This window comes from Pinus tabuliformis, chromosome 6, assembly GCF_031772625.1.
Source record: "Pinus tabuliformis cultivar Carrire ecotype Pingquan chromosome 6, CPIR1, whole genome shotgun sequence".
Classification (NCBI taxonomy): Eukaryota; Viridiplantae; Streptophyta; class Pinopsida; order Pinales; family Pinaceae; genus Pinus; species Pinus tabuliformis.
The window spans coordinates 1,519,884,676-1,519,905,924 of NC_142292.1; the positions used below are offsets into that span (position 1 = coordinate 1,519,884,676).

Here is a 21,249-nt window from a genome sequence, read left to right on the forward strand (position 1 = left end):
CTTATAGAGATTCCAACTGACGAATACCAAGACCAAGACCCTTGACCTATTTGCCCTTCCAAGACCAAGACACAAAACCTCCTTGATAAGATTCTTCTTGCTTTTCTTCCTCTTTCTTGGCTACCCTTTAGAATTCGGTTTCCTCTTCACTGCTTCAGAACTGTTCCTTACTTCGGCTTCCTTGAGGACCTTAGAGGATTGTATTGTTGCCCTTACCTTCTTACCTTTGCACTGCTTTGCTGCCCCTGCACTACTTACTGTACTGCTACCTTACCTCGCACTGTACTGTTGCTTCACCTCGCACTACATTGTTGCCTTATCTCGCACTGTACTGTTGCCTTATGCTTCAGATTACGCACTTTCTACTTCAATACTTACCTCGCACTACACCCTTACTGCAGTCTTATCTTCGCACTGTAATCTTGTCTGAATTGCAGACCCCTTAAACTCTTGTCCAAAAATCTCTCTCTAACTGAAATTCAGATGGCTCTATTTATAGTGGTTTGCCACTGAAATAAGCCAACCTGAAGAAGGTAAGCCGACATGACAGTTAGGAGGAGATACTTAATTTCATTTGAAGTCGACTTGAAGAAGGATGCCTTGTGCTTGTCTTTGAGGGCTATTTGACATTTCTATTGACTCTTACATAAGTGTAATATGCCCAAGAAGTGTCCTTCATACATGACAAAGACTCAATTTGACTTTTATGACTAGATGACTTAATCCTAAAGGCTCACAATGGGAGCCATTACTAAAATAAAATTCCTTGCTCATGAAACCCATGAGACAAGCATAATAATAATTTTATTTTTCTTTCTTTTCATCCATTACATAAAATCACAATTACACATGTCATTATAAAGGCCAAACCTAGTTACTTTTCAACATTGGTTAGGGCTGAGATTGACTGCAGTTGACGGCATAATTGGCAGGGCTTTGGAATTCAATTTTACTTGTGTACTCTCTCTCTCTGTGCTAAACATTTGATATAATAATAAGAAGAATTGATCAAAGTGTTTTCCCCACATTGGGGTTTTTCCTTGGCATCCGCCAAATCTGGTGTCCTCTTGTCTTGGCTTGTCTTCTGCATTTTCTTTCATGTTCTATCTACTTGTATTGTCAATGTGATAAATGATTAATATTGGAAAACTAAATTGAAATTGGGTTGCTAAAGGAACATTGAAGTAATTGTGCTAAGCATAGAACATACCATTGTTAACTAAAATTCACTGTGTGTAATTGCTTAATCATGAATGTGGCACATGATAAATTAATGAAGTAACCATTGGAAGTAATTATCAATCTAGAAAATCTTGAAAAATCAACATGGTATCAAAGTTGGTTGAAGAGCAGCCTTGAAGGAGCAAAGTCAAAGTCAAGAAAGGTTAAGACACGGATGGATTTGATCCTATTGATAGAAGATTGTTTTAATAATCATTTTGGGAAAAACCAAGACTCTGATTGTACACTAGAAAAGACCAGTACCTCTTGTTGGACAAGGAAGGTACTCTACCTAGTTTGTGACCAATTTACAAATAATTGAAGTAAGAGTCGAAGAAGTCTAAGGAATTAGGCCGAAAAGCCTCAATCAACTGATTGCAGAGGACCGAAAGGCCTCGAGATGCTACAAGAGGCCGAACATGTCCTCAGTACCGAGAACAAGAAACTTAGAAAGGATTGGGAAGCCTCAGACTCTCAAAGTAGAGCCAAAATGCCTCAGAAGGCCAGCCAAGGTGGACATAGGTTGTTGATGATTTTGGAGATCTTGTTTCATTGCAGCTCCATATGTAGAAGGGTAATGAGTTTATTGAAGAACATATTGACGCTCCATATGTGGAAGATATTGGTCATACATACATGCATCTCATCTGTTGAAATATGTAACTAAGTTTGGTCTTCATAATGACATATGTAGTCATGATTTTATGTATCTAATAAAAAGAGAAAAATAAATTTATTATTGTTGTTCTTGAGGCATGGATTTCATGCTCAAAGAAAATTTATTTTTAGGTCAAGCACCATTGAGTGCTTCTAGGTTTATCATAAAGTCAACTAAGTCATTGTCACGTATGGAAGACCCATTTTGTATAGTCAAATATGTCAAGAAAACCCTCCAAGACCTTATCACAATGTCACATCAAGTCGGCCTACATAAGAAGATCAAGTCGGCCTATTGAGACTCTAGAAGAAGACTATATATACAAGGCTAGTCATCTAGCTTTAAGGGCATCCAAGCACATCATAAGAAGCTCGATCTAAAGTGTAGAAGATAGCAAAGAAAGGAGAAGACAAGACAAGGAAAAAATAGTATTTTTTGAGGTTTGTTCTTGGGTAATTTCTCACACGTGCAAGTTGTAGCTAGGGCATCTGTTAAGATTAGGTATGTTCTATGCTAGAGAAATTTATTTAAATTTTCACAGTTAGCAATCACATCACCATTACAATAAACTGCAGATAGAACATAAATATAAAATCGCAGAAGACAAGCCAAGGCAAGAGGACACAAGATATGGCGCGAGCCAGGGACAAACCCCACAATGTGTGGGGAAACCCTTTGATCAAATCTTCTTTTATCTTCAAAGTTCAGCAGAGAAAGAGAGAGAGAGTACATTTACAATAGAAGTCAATACGTTGACTTTTGATATCGCATGAGATCAGTTGAAGACATATTGCTTCAACTGATTCTCTTAAGTGACTCCTTCACCTATCTTAGTGCAGCATCTCGTCCATTTGTTGCACCTAGCCATGTGACACCATGCTGTATCATGCTACATCACGCTGCCCATATCATTGTGCTGCCCATCATGCTGCTGCCCATGCTCCATGTATCATTGTGCTGCCTATCCACAATATCTCATAAATCATGTTGCTACCCAAGACTGCGTTATATATATGTGTCCAGATCACACAACGCTCTTATCTCTATGCCACAGAAGTTTATATATCTAGGCAATCACTTTATGAACACTGTATATAATCCCTAATGATCCATTATCTGTCTATATACAGCTGCTGTCCAATAGCATATATATATGCATTCCAATATCTGTCTGCATACAACTGCGTTCATATATGATTGCGTTCCAATAGCATCATGACTGCGTTTCTGAACATCGTATATATATACCTGCAGGTTGCTATGTTGCTACGTGCCATGCTGCGTTCCATTGACAGTGAATATATTTCTTATGAACAGCGTATATATATAGCATGTATAACATGAACAACGTTGAATGACGTTCCAGTCATCACGTTGACTGTCCATGAACAGCGAGTAATCCATGTGACAACGGATCCAGGGTTATGGCATGATCAGCGTTCCACATATAATACAAACTGAGGGCTTCATACCTTGGCTGTAGCGTTCCATATATAACTGCGATTCAAACTGTGGGTTCCGTATATGAGATCCGCATACATCGAGAGTGTCAACAGTTCTGCGTGCGATGTCTGCACCATACCCTGCGTATGAGTCTTTTATATATTTCCACCTGCTTGTATATATATCCACGAGTAGCGTATTAATACCTCCAGCGTATCATGACTGCATTGATGCGTCTAAATGCCTCCATGAGTAGTGTTATTATGACTGCGTTGATGTGAGTATAAGCCTCCACGAGCAGCGTATATATAAATGCCTGTGTCTTGATTATGAACAGCGAATGTGTGTATAGTTGCAGCGAATATTGCCTGTGTATTATATCACTGCCTGCGTCTTGATTATGAACAGCGAATGTGTGTATAGTTGCAGCGAATATTGCCTGTGTATTATATCACTGCCTGCGTCTTGATTATGAACAGTGTCCATGCCATGTTTAGATATCTTCATAACTGCGTATAACTGTCTTCATGTATCCGAGTCTAGATTTCCTCATAAGCCTGCGGCTTACTGCAGCTAGGGTTTGACAGCGTTTGGGCCTCCATCTTGAGCGTATAATGTCTTCCATTCTAGCGTATGAGATATCTCCATTTGACAACGTGTAGGTGTCTCTGTTTGCTACATAGATCGACCTGCGGCTAGGGCATCACCATAAGGCCAGCGTATCTTTTGGTTCTCTCCTTCCAAAAACCCAGACGTGGAGAGGAGATCACCTCAAAGATACATATTCAAAATGACATCAAATACTCATCTATTTATACTAAAATGAGGATGATGAATAGACACGTCGGTTGGGCTTCTAGATCCTACATAAGAGCTGGTCGGCTTGATAATAATTACATAAACAAAATAAATTCATATCTCCATAACTACTTATCAGAATCGGATGATCTTTGGATCAATCCTACACCTCTCGACGAGAGGGATCCAATAAAAATATCAGCTGCTAGAAATAAGCTAACCCACATGGAGTTTGGCCCTAGTTGCCAATTTAACAGCATCTCATCACCTAGAGCAAATCAAAACTATAGTCAGTCAAGAAGCCAAACAAAGGATGGAAGAAGCACTTATATTCAAGCCGAGTCATTGGAGAAAGGACCGCAGCCCAAGCGAAGGAGAAGAGAAGCTATCTTCACCATATTTTTGTCACACGTGCAAGCTAGGGTTACTACAAGAAGGGCCAAAAATCACAGTCAAGGTGTAGGTCTGAGCTTATGATGAGAAGACAAATTTGAAGCTAAGAGACTTCGGTTGACTTTGCTAGAAGTCAAGTTTTCAAGAAGAATTGTGACTTGGTCTTGGAGGGGTTTTGGCCCTGGCTGATCACCTATATCTTGTGTCCTCTTGTCTCATTGTTCTTTATGTTTTGGTAACTATTTGATGAGAGGAACATAATAATGATCCAGTTGAAGAAGAATCTAATTATGTTAAGTAAAAAGTCATCACAAGTAGTTATCAAAGTAAGAGAAATCACCCATCTTGTTGCCTCTAGATATCTCAACATCATCAACTCGAGAAGAAAAGGATTTGGTAAAATATTCAATCACTGTTTGAATAATGAATTCTGAACTGTAAAAGGATTTTCGCAAAAAATCTAGGCCAAAATTTGGCAAAAAAGAAATGGTGACTATTTCAAGCCTGGCTCGAGTTGAAGTTTGTTTTAAGGCTCTTGTGAAGCTAATCAAACTTTGAAGTCGGGCCAAATTCTAAGAACTCTAAGGCTCCAAGGTTTCCTGAGGCATCAAAATCTTATCAGCCTGAAAGGCATATTCAATTTGTAAGTACTACAATCTCTATAGCAAATGGTATGGACATGCTTTGTGTAACTCGTTTTAGCATTAAGGGCATCTTTGTTACTCCATGATCTTGATATTTTTTTAGGAGAAAAGGTTAAGTTGAAGATGCCTTGTATGTGCTAGTATTGGCTGAGATATGGTGCCATTACTTATATGGCAGAGTTTTAGAAATATGGTAATTTTGATTTAATCAAAGGGTACATCTTTGATTGATCCACCAAGGAAGTTCCTCTCTGAGCCAGAGGAAGTTAAGAAGGACATTGGAATGCCATTTTTTTTATGAAGACATGAAGCATGCTTTCATGTCTCTATTAATATAATAGTCAAAAAGAGCATTCTTAAAGAAGAGGTCGAGTTCCTCATCAAGTTTGGAGACCGATGTTTTCTTGTGAAGGGCAAGTTACTATTGCTACAATGATTTTGTCCCACAGTGAACAACTGAAAAGCCCCTGTATAAGAATTGGAGGATAGTCTTATGAAATTGTATGCAATGAAAAGGTGTTATGTATGGCTGAAGCATTTGTGTGTTGTTGGGCCAAAGTCTGCATCCATTAGGGCTTATTACTATTTGTCTTGTTGAAGAATTTCAAGCCCTTAATCTAACTAGTTCTGCTGATAACAGAGAATGTTGAGAGTTTACTCTTATTGATCAGGGTTTAGTTTTTGGAATGCCATATCCCCTTTTGAAAGAGTACTTCCATTGAAGATTTGTTGTTGGTAAAGAAGCATAATACAAAACTATATTTGCTTGAACTAACATTGGTGGTTTGACCAAAATGGAACATCCTTGATTGATGGACGCTGGGAATCACAATTTCATATGCAAAGGCATGGGTACTCTATGGCACATTCTTTTCCACTTATGGTTTTGGACATTTGGACATGGAAAGAAAACTTGCATATGACAAAGGTGTAAAGAAAAACAAAAAACAAAAAGGAAATCTATGGTTTGTAAACCCTAGCAGACTAGAAGACTTGATAAGAAAGCTCTAGGGTTTGTGGATAAAACCCTAGAGCTAGACCAAGATCAATGTTTTCACTGAAAGATGAAACCCTAGTTCATGTAAGGAAGAAAAGGAAAGCAGCATGCTAATGATGGGGATGAGGATGATGAGTTTCAGATGGATTCCATTTCTACAAGAAAGCAAGGATCAAGAGGGAGTTGTCGATTCCCTACAATACTCAAAGATAAGCACTTTATATCTCTCTTCCTTAATTATTATTGTTTTGTTATTAGTTAGCCTCTTGTCTTTATTTCTTTTGTTGGGTTATAATCATTCTTCCATTGAGGATTGTAGGTACATCGTGAAGGTTACCAAAGCTCTGGCAACAGGTGGAAGTATTGGAAGAACTAAGCAAAGTTTGTGGCAAAAGGATTGTCCCAGGGTCAGTGATTTGTGTTTTAAAGGGAGAAATTGTACTGACATCGTGCCTAATGACTGGACGAGCTCCTAGTTCAAAGGAAGCAAGCAAGCCAGCAAGTTTGAAGAATGTTATTGTGCCAAGATCTATAGAAATTCAGTGATGATTTTAAAATGGATTTACAAGATCGGGCTTTTTGGTAGATGGCTGCATAGAAAAGTACAAAACGAGGATTCTCCCAAGAAGAGGGAGAGAACTATGAGAAGACATTTGCTCCAATTACAATTTGCTTGGCAAGTTGAGAAGCAGAGTAGCTTCAGGATTGTTTGATCAAGTATGATCATGATGATCAATGCACATGGTACAAAAAGGGAGCAGTGAAGCTCCAGTGTATTCGAGCAGGTTGTTGGCATTCTCTCAAAGCTTTTGTCCCGAGATGAAGGACAAGCTTGAGATGGTTGAGAATGCTTCCCTTCAATGAGCATTGATGTTATAACATCAAGGAGCAGAGAATCTCCTTAGATCATGGGTTTTGATCAGGAGCCATGTAATATGGTTGGGGAGATTGGCCTAGTGAGCATCAAGGCCTCCAAGTACTCCCTCGATCAGTGGATTTTGACCAGTGTTATCAGGACCGGACAGAATTGGTTTGAACCGACCGATGTGAAGCGAAAACCGGTTCGGACCGGTGACCTGAACCATTTTTGGTCAGTCCAGTACTGAACTGGTTGGTTCTTGTATGAAACTGACCGATTCAGTATCGAACCAACCGATCGATTTTGTACATTGTTTCCACGGACCCTTTAAACGCAATTTTTTTTCAAAAAAGCAATGATTTATGACAAGGGAAGCCTGGTAAGTGACATTTTCCTTTATCTTTCATTTTCATCCTTTTACTTAAATTTTTAACATTACCATGAAATGACTCGGGATGTTTGAGAGTGGTTCTGACCTCATTGGATTTCATCTGGAGAATGTAGAATTTTAGATCTCACTCAAAATCCAACAGACTTCAGTTTTCCAAGATTCGGGATTGGGAGGATTGCAATGATACATTGGATTTTGTCATGTACGAGGGTATGGAACCAGTGTTTAATCAAGAGCACCAAGGCCTCTATGTACCTTGATGTTAGTGGCATTGTGATCCAAGTGGATATTGGTGGCCACCCTCCTATTCCACCTAGATCCCCCAGTCAGTTACATATGTTTCCTTGTTCATTTCAGCATTTACTATGTTTAGCAATTTTTTGGGTCCTAAACTTCCGGAAAAGTTTTACCCCCCTAAACAGTGTTTTTTTGGGGTTCGCGATAGGCTCGTAGCCGTAGGTAGGGGCTTGCAGCGAAACCTGTAGTACTCGGCGAGACCTTTCCAACAAGGTATCGTATGCGCCAAACGGAGATAATATGACCAAGTTACAACCCCAGGAAGTTGGCTACCCAACTAACCCTAACGAGGCCCACAAACTCTTGGTGTTACATCTCCTAGGGTTAGGGTTTTGGTTGTTTAGGGCTTTCTCATGTTTTCCAATAATAAATAAGCCACTGAGCCTCATTGTAACACAGTTTAGAGGCATGTAGCCGCCACATCTCTTCTCAGAGATAAGCTACCATCGCCTGAGCTATCTTATTTCCATTCTGTTTGTAAGCATAGTTCAATATTTTTCTATTAATGAAATGAAGTGTTTTTCTACTGCATCTCTGTGTTTATGATTATATCTGTAAGTTGTTGCGTTCCTGTTTAAGTTCAGATCAGTGGTATCAGAGCGGTTTGCTCTTTCTCTGTTTTTCTTTGCATGTCCCCAACGAGGTCAGGGTATAAGGAGTTAGGGCTTGATCTAGTTGAACCATTGCAAGATCAGCCTCGCAAAACCCAACAACCTCCCATGGCGAAAGAAAATAAAGACAAGGGAGCAGGAGATCCTTTCAAAATGTTGCTCAAGGAAGCCCTCGAGCGACAGAGGGATGCGATGATGGATAACTTTGCCCAGATCCTTCGACAGCTACCCACAGGCGATGCATCTTCATCCAACAACCACTCTGGAGGTGCCACTCCTTTTAAGGTACAAGTTAACTTCGATATTCCCATATTCGAAGGCCTGATAGATGTAGACGTCGTAGATAAATGGTTAAATCTGTTGGAAAGATATTTTTCAGTTCATGACTTTTCCAATTGGGAAAAGATTACTTTTGCACTTCTCAAAGCCGCCCCACACGTCAAGGACTGGTGGGAAACCTACTGTGAACAAAAGGATGAGAGTGAACCCTCTCTGTTTTAAGCCGCACCAATTGGAACTCTTTCTGAGATGCCATCAAGGAACAATATTACCCTGTCGGGAGCTATGAAGACAAATACATAAAGTGGACAAGGGACCAAGATGTGCCAGAGTTCACAAATATTTTCCATACCCTTCACACGAAGTTGGGTATCAACGATACTAAGTGGCATTTGGTGCTTAAGTACCGCGGTTGCCTACACAAGTACATCCAGGATGAGATGGAGTTCCTAGACATTTCCTCGCTCAACACAGCGTATCGGTACGCTATCAAGATTGAGCAGAAGTTTAAACAGAAGAAGCAGGACTTTGGATCTGCAAATCCAAAGCAAGGAAAAGGCGCCCCCAAACCACAGAACAAAGGACCAAGCCAAGGTGAGGCTACCCAGGACAGCCCGTCGAAGCTGCAAGCAAAGAACAACACCACAAAGACGAAGAAGGACACAGGAAAATGGTGTGAGTTCCATAAGAGCTCCACTCATAATACAAGTGAGTGTCGGGCCAAGCAGTCACTGGTGGCCGAGTTGAAGGCTTCCGAATCAGACGCAAGTTCTGACTCTGAATCAGAACCCGATAAGGGAACTGACAAAGGGAAGCAGATCATTGATGCGGAACCTAGTGCCACTGTGGCCACCACCAAGATCCAGAAGATTGAGCCTGAAGATTCAAAGGAGGGGGAACGCCTCTTCCACTCACAAATGTGGGTGAAGGGTTCTCCACTGCAGTTCATTGTCGACAGCGGGAGCCAAAAGAACCTCATTTCAGCAAAGGTCGTGAAGCGGCTGGGCCTAAAGACTACAGCACATCCATAGTCGTACACCATTGGGTGGCTTCACCAAGGACAAGATCTTCGCATCAACCAGCAGTGTCGCCTTCACTACAACATCAAGCCCTTCACGGATGAGGTATTGTGTGACGTTGTTCTTCTTGAAGTTTGTGATGTATTATTAGGACAACCATACTTGTGGAAGCGACATGTTGTATATGAATCTAGACCTCGCTCTGTGATTATTACTTTGGCTAATAAGTTGTACAGGATACTGGAGGTAGCCCCACCTATCGCCATCTCTTTGATCACTACAAAGCAATGCAGTAAGATCATTTCCCAGACCAGGAAATTTGTTTTCCTTATGATTCGCCCCCAGGGAAAGAAGAAGGTTGTGGCCACGACTTCCAGGCAGGGCTCCTCTGCACAGAAACAATAGATGGACAAGGTCGTGGAGGAGTACAGGGATATTTTCGCCTCACCCACAGGGGTACCTCTGCACTGTCAAGTCAAGCACTCCATCGATCTAACCCCGGGCGCGCCGCTGCCCAATGGACCGATCTATCGACGCTCTGTTATGGAGAACGATGAGATCAAGAGGCAGATTCAGGAACTATTGCAGAAAGGGCACATTAGGCCAAGCTCATCACCTTGTGGGAGCCCGATTGTATTGGTACAAAAGAAGGATGGGACCTGGAGGCTCTGTATTGACTATCGGGCGCTAAACAAGATCACTGTCTAGAATAGGTACCCAATCCCGCGGATTGATGACCTTCTGGACCAGCTCAAAGGGACCAAATATTTCAACAAGATTGACTTGAAGTCATGTTATCATCAGGTGCCTATCGAACCCTTTGATGTGTGGAAGACTGCCTTCAAATCCAAGGAGGGCCTTTTCGAATGGTTGGTCATGCCGTTCGGATTGACGAACGCCCCTGCAACCTTCATGAGACTGATGGACGACATCTTGCGACCCTTCACCAATGCATTCATGGTGGTGTATTTAGATGACATCTTGATCTTCAGCCAGAGTTGGGAAGAGCACCTCCACCATATTCGACAGGTCCTTCAAACCCTGCAACAACACAAGTTGTGTGCTAACCTAGAGAAATTCACCTTTAACCTGACCCAAGTTCAATATTTGGGATACATCATTGATGAACAGGGTGTACATGTGGACCCATCCAAGATATAAGTCATTTGGGATTGGCCGGTCCCAACCACTCTAACAAAGCTCCGCAGCTTTTTAGGTCTTGCTAATTTCTACTATAGGTTCGTGCTGGGGTTCTCATATCACTTGGCCTTTAAGTCAAATCACCAAGGGCGAAGCAAAAGCAAAGATTTTTTGGTCGAAAACCCAACAAAAAGCATTCTCCGAGTTGAAGAATCGCCTATGTTCTGCACCAGTGCTCACATTACCAGACCTACAACAACCATTTGAGATTGAGATAGATGCCTTCGACTATGCTATTGGTGCGGTTCTTACTCAGCATGGGCATCCAATGGCTTACCACAGTGAGACACTTTCAGACACAGTTTGAAAGTACCCCACTTACGACAAAGAAATGTATTCCATTGTGCAAGCCTGTCGTCAATGGAAGCATTACATTCTGGGGAAGGAAACGGTCATCCACACAGACCACCGACCTCTACAGTTCATATAGACACAAGGGAAGTTGCAGAACGATCGCCATTAGAAATGGTTCACCTATCTGCAATAGTTCCATTTGAACATAAGTATAAGAAGGGCAACATCAATAATGTCGTTGATAGCCTCAATCGACCACTGGTCATGGCGCTGATCACTGTGCTCGACTCCTGTGGGCACGAGATATTGGGGTGGTCGCATCTTTACAAGAACGATCCTGAATTCGGCAGCATATACCAAACACTCCTGGAAGGGAAGCTAGTTCCAAATTTTCACCTTCATGATGCACTATTATGCCACCTGGGACATGTTGAAAATAGTGTAACTAGGTTCGGTCTTCATCATGTCAAATATTGTAACAATGTATTTTTGTATCAAGAAAATTTTTATTTTTTTAAGTCGTGGCTCCAATTGAGAGCCTTAGATGAGTCATGTAAAATGAAGACAGTCATGTACTATTACACTTGTAAATGCAATTGATGTAAGTCAAATCCTTCTAGATCATCAATGAAATACTCCAACATGTACCCACGGAATTATTGCAAAGAAACCGCTTGAAGAAAATTCTGGAAGCCTCTTGTTTTAACGTCAGCCTATCCAAGAATCATGTCGGCTTAATCAATGAACATGTCGGCCTAATCAAAGGATCTAGTCGGCCTATGGGAGAGGAGACAAGCCTATATAAAGGCTACGATGACACCTCCTCAAGACACACATTCAATCATAATTTGTTCTTGAAGGAAAGCGAAGTGAAAGGGTCAACGAGAGAAGGTAGCCACAGTCATTTGAGGAGGTATGTTCCCTCATGCGAAGTTTGTTCTCTTAAGCGACATTCTGATCTGATCTAGGGTTTCATGTTATATGGGTATATTGTTGGGTTATAGATCCAATCTAGCCGCAGATTGAATGAATAGATCAGTACCAAAGAGATTGAAGCCATCTAAGGGCTAGAGGAGCCCTATCTCTCCCATCACGTGCATCCGCATACTGAAGCAAAGGGTTTTGTCTTCGCTGACCTATAACAGTCATCCATTTGGCATCACGAAATTGCAAATCAAGAGACTATTATGTATGAGATGAGTCTACATGAAGTGCGAGGATACAGTTACATCGAGTTGTCAAAGCAGGCCAACTCCTTCACAAGGGCAAGTGGTTCACCAGGGACCAAGTTCAACAGAAATTCCTCACCTCATGGAGGCTCTGCACGTAATGGGGACCATTGCTTCCTAAGGGAGGAGGAATGATCCAGGTGGATATTGGTGGCCACCCGCCTATTCTACCTAGACCCCCCAGTCAGTTTCATCTGTTTCCTTGTTCATTTAAACATTTACTATTTTTAACAGTTTTTCGGGTCATGAACTTCTGGAGCAGTTTTGACCCCCTAAACGACGTTTTTCTGGGGTTCGCCTGTGGTGAAACCTGTAATACTCGGCGAGACCTTCCCAACAAGGTATCATATGCGCCAAACGAAGATAATATGACCAAGTTACGAGCCCGGGAAGTTGGCTACCCAACTAACCCCAACGGGGCCCACAAACTCTTGGTGTTACGTCTCCTAGGGTTAGGGTTTTGGTTGTTTAGGGTTTTCTCATGTTTTCCAATAATAAATAGGTCCTTGAGCCTCATTGTAACACAGTTCAGTGGCATGTAGCCGCCACATCTCTTCTTAGAGATAAGTTACCATCGCCCGAGCTACCTTATTTCCATTCTGTTTGTAAGCATAGTTCAGTAGTTTTCTATTAATGAAATGAAGTGTTTTTCTGCTACATCTCTGTGTTTATGATTATATATGTAAGTTGTTGCGTTTCTGTTTAAGTTCTGATCACATTGGTTATCGAACTCCTCTATCATGAGCCTAATCCCTCAAACAAAATCTTGACTTGACATTCTAAGCTTTTTCTATCTCATTTTAATGATTAAAGGGTGATATTGATAAAGAAGATCCCAATATAGGCAATGATTTTGATGATATGTAGGTATTTGTTGTAGCATAATTTTTTTTGGATGCTAGAGGCCATGTGGAGCTTTTTCTATTTAGATATGGATTGCACTCGGTGCTATTTTGGTTACGTGCACCCTTGCTATGTAAATGAGAACTTTTGCTTATTTGTATATAAATGGTTTGGATTCATATGAATGCACATGAATACATATGTTTTTATTAAAAATTTGAATATCTTATGTGTTTTTTGTTAACCGGTTTTTTGGTCCATTTTTTTTACCGGTTTCTCTCTGGTTCTGACCGGTTCCCAATTTGGGGGCTCTACTGGTTCAATGACCGGTCTAATTCTGATAATTATGGTTATAACCATATTGCCATGGGGTTTGGTTGGTGGGTTGGGCGAGTACCTTATAGCATTGGGCAAGTATTTTTACCATTCAATGACATGTGACGACATGTGGGAATGGTAAATGGGCCTTGTTACCTACCATATTGTGGGTGATATCCCTTGGAGAAAAAATTTCTCCAAGATGCTCCTCAACCAGCAGCCCCTTGCAGCCACCAATTAGCTTGTTGTGCCACTTCTCTGCCACCTGAGCCAACCATGTGGTGTATGTTTGAAGGTGGGCCTCCCGAACCTAAAGGTATGCTTTGTCATTTGGTAATTGAGTATTGTAGTTTACTTATCATGGACACTTTTGGGCATGAATTAATGGGGGGATTCGGCGGAAAGAGTGGGCTAGGTCTGTGCTCTTGTCCCCTAGACCTCTTTTGGATGTTACCCTTGGACCCTAGTCCCATGGGATCTCTTTTATTGACCTTTGGGCTCTCAAGATGGTACTTCATGGGAAACCTTGATTTTGGTTGCATGGTCCTGCTCCCTCATCCACATACATCACTCCCCTTCCGCTCATTATAACCCCATTCATCATTCCTCCCACCTAGGTCCACATTCCTCCACTGGGTCCACATAGGGTTAGCCTCCCCTTCCCCTTGCCCACACCTTGGGTCGGGCCTAGAATGATGCCCCAGAGGTTGATGCAGCTGAAAAGAAAAGTAAAAGCATAATTGGTCACATTCAACAGGAAAATGTACCACAAAATGCAAAAGATGGTTGGGACAAACACATTTAGCACGTGGGCAAAAGCCAATGCATGAGCTCTACCCCATTCTCATGGCCATCACCCTGGTTCCTATAGGCCCTAGATGAGCCTCTTTTATCATTCAGGAACCCATGATTGTCCCAACCCTTGGTGGGCAATGAACCGCCCCACCTCAAAAGGGGTATCCACTTGTTATACTTTACATATCATGCTCTTACTCCTTGAGCCCCAAGCAGTTAACCAAAGAAAAATCATAAAAGGCAAAAGGCAAATGAAAAATGGTGGAAAAATAAAGGTCGAGGTGACTCATGTACCATGATTGCTCCCTCCTATACATTATGTACCAAAGTGTGGGCTTCCCCTTTATTAGCTACACTTGTACCATGGCTTGTGACCCAGGATTGCCCCCTCCATCCCCTACTCTGTTCCATCACTTTATCACATGCCACCACCATTTGAAGGATGTACTCTGTTCCATCACTGTATCATTCAGGAACCCATGATTGTCCCGACCCTTGGTGGGCAATGAACCGCCCCACCTCAAAAGGGGTATCCACTTGTTATACTTTACATATCATGCTCTTACTCTTTGAGCCCCAAGCAGTTAACCCAAGAAAAATCATAAAAGGCAAAAGGCAAATGAAAAATGGTGGAAAAATAAAGGTCGAGGTGACTCATGTACCATGATTGCTCCCTCCTACACATTATGTACCAAAGTGTGGGCTTCCCCTTTATTAGCTACACTTGTACCATGGCATGTGACCCAGGATTGCCCCCTCCATCCCCTACTCTGTTCCATCACTTTATCACATGCCACCACCATTTGAAGGATGTACCTTGGACATATCATCCCTTTTAAAAGTAGAAACAACCTAATAGGGCACTTGGTTAAACCCCCTTAGAGCTTGGACACATTAGCACATGTCAAAGCCCACTATGGAAGGGCATGCCATTATGAATTTCCCACTTGTTGTCCATGGTTTGTAAGTTCTTTAACTCGATTTATTTAAATGACTTGTTATACTGGAAGACAAGGGGACGCATTGGATCTTATGCAGGATTACAGATGGTATCCATTTTGGATTTGGTCTCACTGTACGGGGTCCTAACCCTCCAGAGGGATACATTGGCACATGTAGAGTGTGTGTAGAGAGCCATGGGCCTCCACAGTAGTAGACAACATTCCATGGATCCCCAGAGATGTTCAGAGATTGCTCGAGTTTCATCTATTGGATGACGAAGATGCACCTGGTTCACCATGCCCAGTCGGCCCCACAGTTGTATCATGCACTTGGCAGATAACCCAAGACCTGTATGATGATGTGGCATCACTTACACCATCATCCGAGCCCTTGCAGATGGTTTACATGCATCTTCAATCTATTTGGAGACCCATGAGGACACTTGTGTGCCCCCACACCCATTGGGAGCACCACAAGTTTATTATTTGGAGAACAAGGGGCCAACCCCTTGTCCACTACTTTTGGGAGTCTTATTTCTCATTATGGCACCTATGGACTTCATCAGGCCTCTTAGATGGCCCAACGACATGTACTATTGATCATTCAACCTCTTGAGAGGCTTATTCTTTTGTTTATGAGCTAGTTTGGTGGGCTTGTCACCAAAAGTTAGTTATTTTGCACATTATTTTATTCCTAAGGGCTAATGTAGTCCTAATTAGCTAAATGAAACTCATTAGGAGTGTATAAATACAAGTGATGTGAATTCATTTTAGGATCATCACTTGGATTTGGAACTTGTATCTCTTTAAAGATTTTCGCTATCCTTCTTGGAGGACGAACTTTTGGTGCATGGAATGAATTTTGATGTTCAGATTATTTTCTCATGTCTTGGAGCTTCTTGAATGGAAAATTTTGGATGGTTGGATAAATTATTATACACGTAAGTACAATTTAATGTTATTCTTTCTTTCTATTTTTGTCACATACATTGTTGTTGGGATTTCGTTATACTAGGGCTTATTTGTTGCATCTATCTATGTAAAGTTGTGGAAATTTTGTTTATAGATAGTGAATAGTTCATGTATGGGCCATGTATAATGAATGAATGTTCCTAGGGATGTTTCATTACTGAAATTCATCTTGATAAGCCATCTATTTTGCAAAACAAAGTATAAAGTCTTTGAAGTTGCTTTTGTTGTTGCCCTAATGCTAAGTGAAGTTGTCTTTGAGGCCTCCTTGACCTAGAAAATCCAAAAGTCCATAGTCATAATTCTACCTGACTCCAATCTCCCCAAAGGATTAGGCACTGGTCCACCATAAGGTGATCACCTTAAACCTTATTTCTTCTCCTCCCTCTTCTTTTCTAGGCCTAGCCCATTAGGTCTCCTAGGGCATCATTTATCTCGCAAACCATCCACTCAAAAAGTTCGATCTCTTGGCATCCTCTGCGTTGGTGTGTCTCCTAGGTGCCCTCCAATTTTGAAGAGATTCCAATAGTGGGATTTTGAGATATCTCAAGCCCTAGCCTCGAGATCTAATCTTGCCCTTGGTTTCCTTAGGCTAAAAACCTCATTGGGACCCCCATATTGCCTCGCACAAAAAGTTCTTTCTTCGGTCCCTTTCTCCCTCTGAAATAGGTCAAGCATATCATTGGTTGCTAAACCCTACCCCCTTGACCTAACCCCGAGTCCACTTGGTCCCATGTGGTCCCATACACCATTAAGGACAATTCTTCTAGGATCACTTGGAACCCAAGTCTTCACAAGAATTTCAAGGCTTAGGGACCTCCATTATAAGATACATACCCTAAACCTAAACCTTGGAATTCACCTTAAGCCCTTCCTTGAGAGCTTACCGCCTTGCCTTCCAAGACAAGCAAGCCACATATTTGAGCCTCTTGTGAATAGGCTTCGAGGATCACCCCTCACCCTATCATTGGTCCATCCATTTTGTGATCCTCATCATAACGGTTCTTCTCACATCGGTGAAAGTCCGTATAAAGCTGTTAATTTTATGTATGTTCTATGCTTAGAGCAATTTATTTCAATTTTCACAGTTAGCTCAATATCTTTTCCAGATTAGCAATAACATTAGCATTAAAGTAAACTGCAGATAGAACATAAACATAAATCGCAGAAGACAAACCAAGACAAGAGGACACAAGATGTGGCGCTAGCCAGGGACGAACCCCAATGTGGGGAAACCCTTGATCAATTCTTCTTATATGTTCTTCAATAGTTCATCAGAGAGAGAGAGAGAGAGAGATAATACATTTACAACAGAAATCAACACTTTGACTAATTAGATAAGAGCATAGATCATCTCTAAGAAGATGATACATGAGATCAGTTGAAGACATGCTGCTTCAACTGATTCTCCAAGGTAACTCCTTCACCTATCATTATGCTGCATCTCATCATCATGTTGCACCTCACCGTGCTGCACCATGCTGCACCCATCATCACAATGTTGGACCTCATGACTGTTGCACCTTATGCTGCACTGTTGTCCCATGTGCCATTGTTGAACCATGTTGTCATACAACATGTCTCATGTGCTTGCAGCACCATGCTTGCCACTGCTATCCATGATGTCCGCGCTTGCCATGCTTGCCATTGTCCATGCTTGTTGCTGTCATGTCACAGTTGTTGTCCCACTTTGCTTTAGCATCCCTTTGTTGTCCCATTTACTAGCACACTGTACCTTGTTGTTGTCTAATGAGTTTGCAGCACCATACTTGGTTGTTGTCCCATTTGCAGCCTTGTTGTACCATGCTAGTCGTCCATTGCTGCTCCTATGAGTGCTTGTTGTCCTACTATTTACTAGCATCATGCCTAGTTGTCCCATTTATCTTAGCATATCTTGTTGTCCCATTTATTATGCAGTTGTCCCTTGCCACTGTTGCCTAGATATATGTTGTAGCTGTTGTCCCTAACAGTCATACTATACCTTGTTGATGTCCCCTTTGCCTTGCCATCCCTTGTTGTTGTCCCATGTGTCTTATAGCATATCTTGTTGTCCCATTTATTATGCAGTTGTCCTGGGCATGTTTGAGTCCTCAAACTCTCATGCTGCCCCTGTTTTGAGGGTCACCTACAGCCCACCTTTTCAGTCGTATTAGGTCTACATCTAGGGCACCATAGGTTAGTGTTAGGGCTCCCTTTAGACAGCATTTAGGGCTGCCCTTAGACAGCGTTTAGGGCTGCCTTTTGAATAGCATTTAGGGCTGCCTTTTGACAGCGTTTATGGTTGCCCTTAGACTGCGTTTAGGGCGGCCTTTTGGACAGCGTTTAGGGCTCCCTTTAGACAGCATTTAAACTTCTTCTTTGACAGCGTCTAGGGCTAGGGCATCTCCTCTAGGGCAGCTCCCTTAGGCTTCTTTCCTCCAACGTCTAGGGCTTCCACTCCTAGATTTCTCTTCCACTAAAACCCAAGACAAGTGAAGAGAAATCAAGATAGAAGTGTGTGTAAGAAATGACTCTCAAGTCATCTCCTTTTATACTAAAACGTTGAGCACATGTGTGGTTTATTTGGTTGTTGGCCGACCTTGACAAATTGTCTTATAACACAAATAAATTCATAACTCCATGAATATTTATCGGAATCGGATGATCTTTAGATCAATCCTACACCTCTCGATGAGAGGGATCCAAGAAAAATATGAGCTGCCATAAATAAGATGACCCACATAGAGTTTGGACCTAGTTGTCAATTTTAACAAGAGCAGGGAGCCTTAGCCGAGGTGACAATGGGCTATTGTTCCATTGTTGCCCTCAGCCTAGTAGTATCCCTTCAAGGATCCTCTTTTAGGACCTGTGCTAGTTTGAGCGGTAACAAGCCCCAGGCTTCACCATGGGTTAGGTGGATTCCTGACAAGGCTCCAAGTGACGACTGGTAGATTGGTGACCCAAAGGTTTCACCATGGATCAGGTAGGGTACCTGACATGACTCCAAGTGATGACTTGATAAATTGGTGACCCTAGGACTAGTAGGTGACTAATTCCTCTATTCGATGATGATGCAGGATGCTTTCCATGTGGTTCCGGTATAAAACATGAGGTGGATGGATTCATCAACATAGTTGAGCTCACTCAACCTTTGCTTGGGATAGAGAAATTTTATTCAAAAAGAGAACAGCTGGGAAAATAATTATAAATACCTCCCTAGCTAAGAGGGAGTGTTGAATTTTTGTAGCTATGATCAGTCTTCATAATTTGTTTTAGCACTCCAAATAAAAGACAATGATAAATATGAAAGTGACTTCAATAGAGGGGAAATGAATTTTGAAATTCAAATTATTTTTGCCTCCAAAACCAATTCAGCCAGCCCCAAAGGTTCAAGTCGGACTAACCCTTTGACACACCTATTTGGGCTCATCGATTTACTATATAAAGGCACTTGACTTCCTCCTCAAAGGGCACAATTTGGATGATCATCTCCTACTGTCTTTCTTCACGTGTGTGAGAATAAGATGACGAATCTGACCTTCAATTTTGAAATATTTGTAGTCAAACTCCATCACTTTCATCACTTTTTACATTGTAAAAGTAAAAGAAAACTCACAAATTTCATTTCCAAGTTACTGAATCATGAAGCACCTTGATAACTTGAACTAACTCATTTAAAATTTATAGTTCGGATAACTTAAAGTAACTAATTTAAATTTATAGTTCAGATAGACTAATTTAAATCTACGATAATCACAGTAATCGTCGTCATTTTAATATTGTAAAATGTTTTGTCCCTTTTAGACTCCCCTGGCTTTGATTAAAAGCATTTATAAAACTTGGTCTAACTGTTTTAAGTTGTGGTCATTTTTAGGTATATATGTTTTGGTCAATTTTGCCCAAAATCCATTTGAGTTGTGTCGTATGCACATCCAAGTGCTCTGGAAATGTTTCACCAGTGGTTGAGACTCCAACGGCTCACCATTTGTCCAAAAGCTATAGTAAACAATATGTACAGCATTAAAAAAACTTTAAACAGAGAAGAGGGGCAAACTCACAGGCATGCCTATGAAGACAATTCGACTGTTGAGAAGCAATGAAGGCAGGTCTGGCGGAGGCCTTCTGGGCCTGTGCTCGTTGTAAGACGCACGTTCAACCTGAAAAAGGAAAAACGTAAAGAAATCCAGTGGCAGAAACGCGTTAAGGGACTTTGTAAAATAAGCCCAGAATTTGTAGAGGCTTCCATAACATCCGTGGATTGAAATACATTTAAGTTCAAGAGGATTATTCTTACCTGAGCGGGTCCTGCCATTAGCCTGGGCGTAATATCGGCCATCAGGTCGAGGAGCGGAGGCGTGTCGTCCGAGTGGGGTTTTGTTTTAGGAGCGGAGGCTGTGAATGCTTGATTGGAGAGGAAAGGATCATTGGGCATGCGCGGAGGCAACGGTAGTGCCATCGAGACTCGATCCCTAGGCCTTGTTGTCCTTCTGGACGTCCATTTAGGAGATGGGCACACGAAAGAAGAAACCAGAGGAGAGCGCCTGGTGGTGCAGCACTCCATCGTTTCAGTGGGTTTGGCTACTCGGAGTGGATGGCTGGGGTTTTAGTTGGTGTATATGAAGATTTGGGCAGTTAGTGATTAATGTGTGGATGTCGTGTTAAAATGACTCTGTCATGGAAGTCATAAATCTGTTGGGAATGAATATTTCCGCTAACCTTCTAGACCCTTCATCTTTTATGTGAGGTTTTTTAAAAATGTGAGGAAATGATAAGACTTTTTGGTGTAAGATTTAATTTATTTTTGTGGTTGGGTTGAATTTGAGTGGATGGTGGATATTGGCCATGCACTAAGGTGAAGCATTTTATCTTTAGTTGTTTACTTGTAAATGTAGATGGTTTGTTTTGCAATGTTGCATGTGGATCTTTTATTGTGCATTTGTTGCTTAATCTTTATTTATAAATTTTAATTTTTTTATTAATTTCTCAAAGGGTTTTAATCTTTATTTATGAATTTTAAGTTGTTTATTAACTTCTCAAAGGGTTTTAATCTTTATTTATGAATTTTAAGTTT

The 21,249-nt window shown here is 41.4% G+C and overlaps 1 protein-coding gene across 2 annotated transcripts in view; it reads right to left on the bottom strand.

The window, feature by feature from the left end:
- The window catches only part of LOC149264472 (ATP-dependent Clp protease proteolytic subunit-related protein 3, chloroplastic-like), a 355,785-nt gene extending 334,920 nt beyond the window's left edge, over positions 1–20,865 (bottom strand). The window contains exons 1-2 of one of the 2 annotated variants that reach the window (XM_089428174.1): positions 20,473–20,865; positions 20,237–20,335 (exon numbers count right to left, since the gene is read on the bottom strand). In XM_089428174.1, the coding sequence (XP_089284300.1) occupies positions 20,237–20,335; positions 20,473–20,739 (366 nt within the window). In that variant the 5' untranslated portion in view covers positions 20,740–20,865. The remainder of the gene's footprint in view (positions 1–20,236; positions 20,336–20,472) is intronic. The other variant, XM_089428166.1, reaches the window with a different exon arrangement.
- Positions 20,866–21,249: the final 384 nt, after the last annotated feature.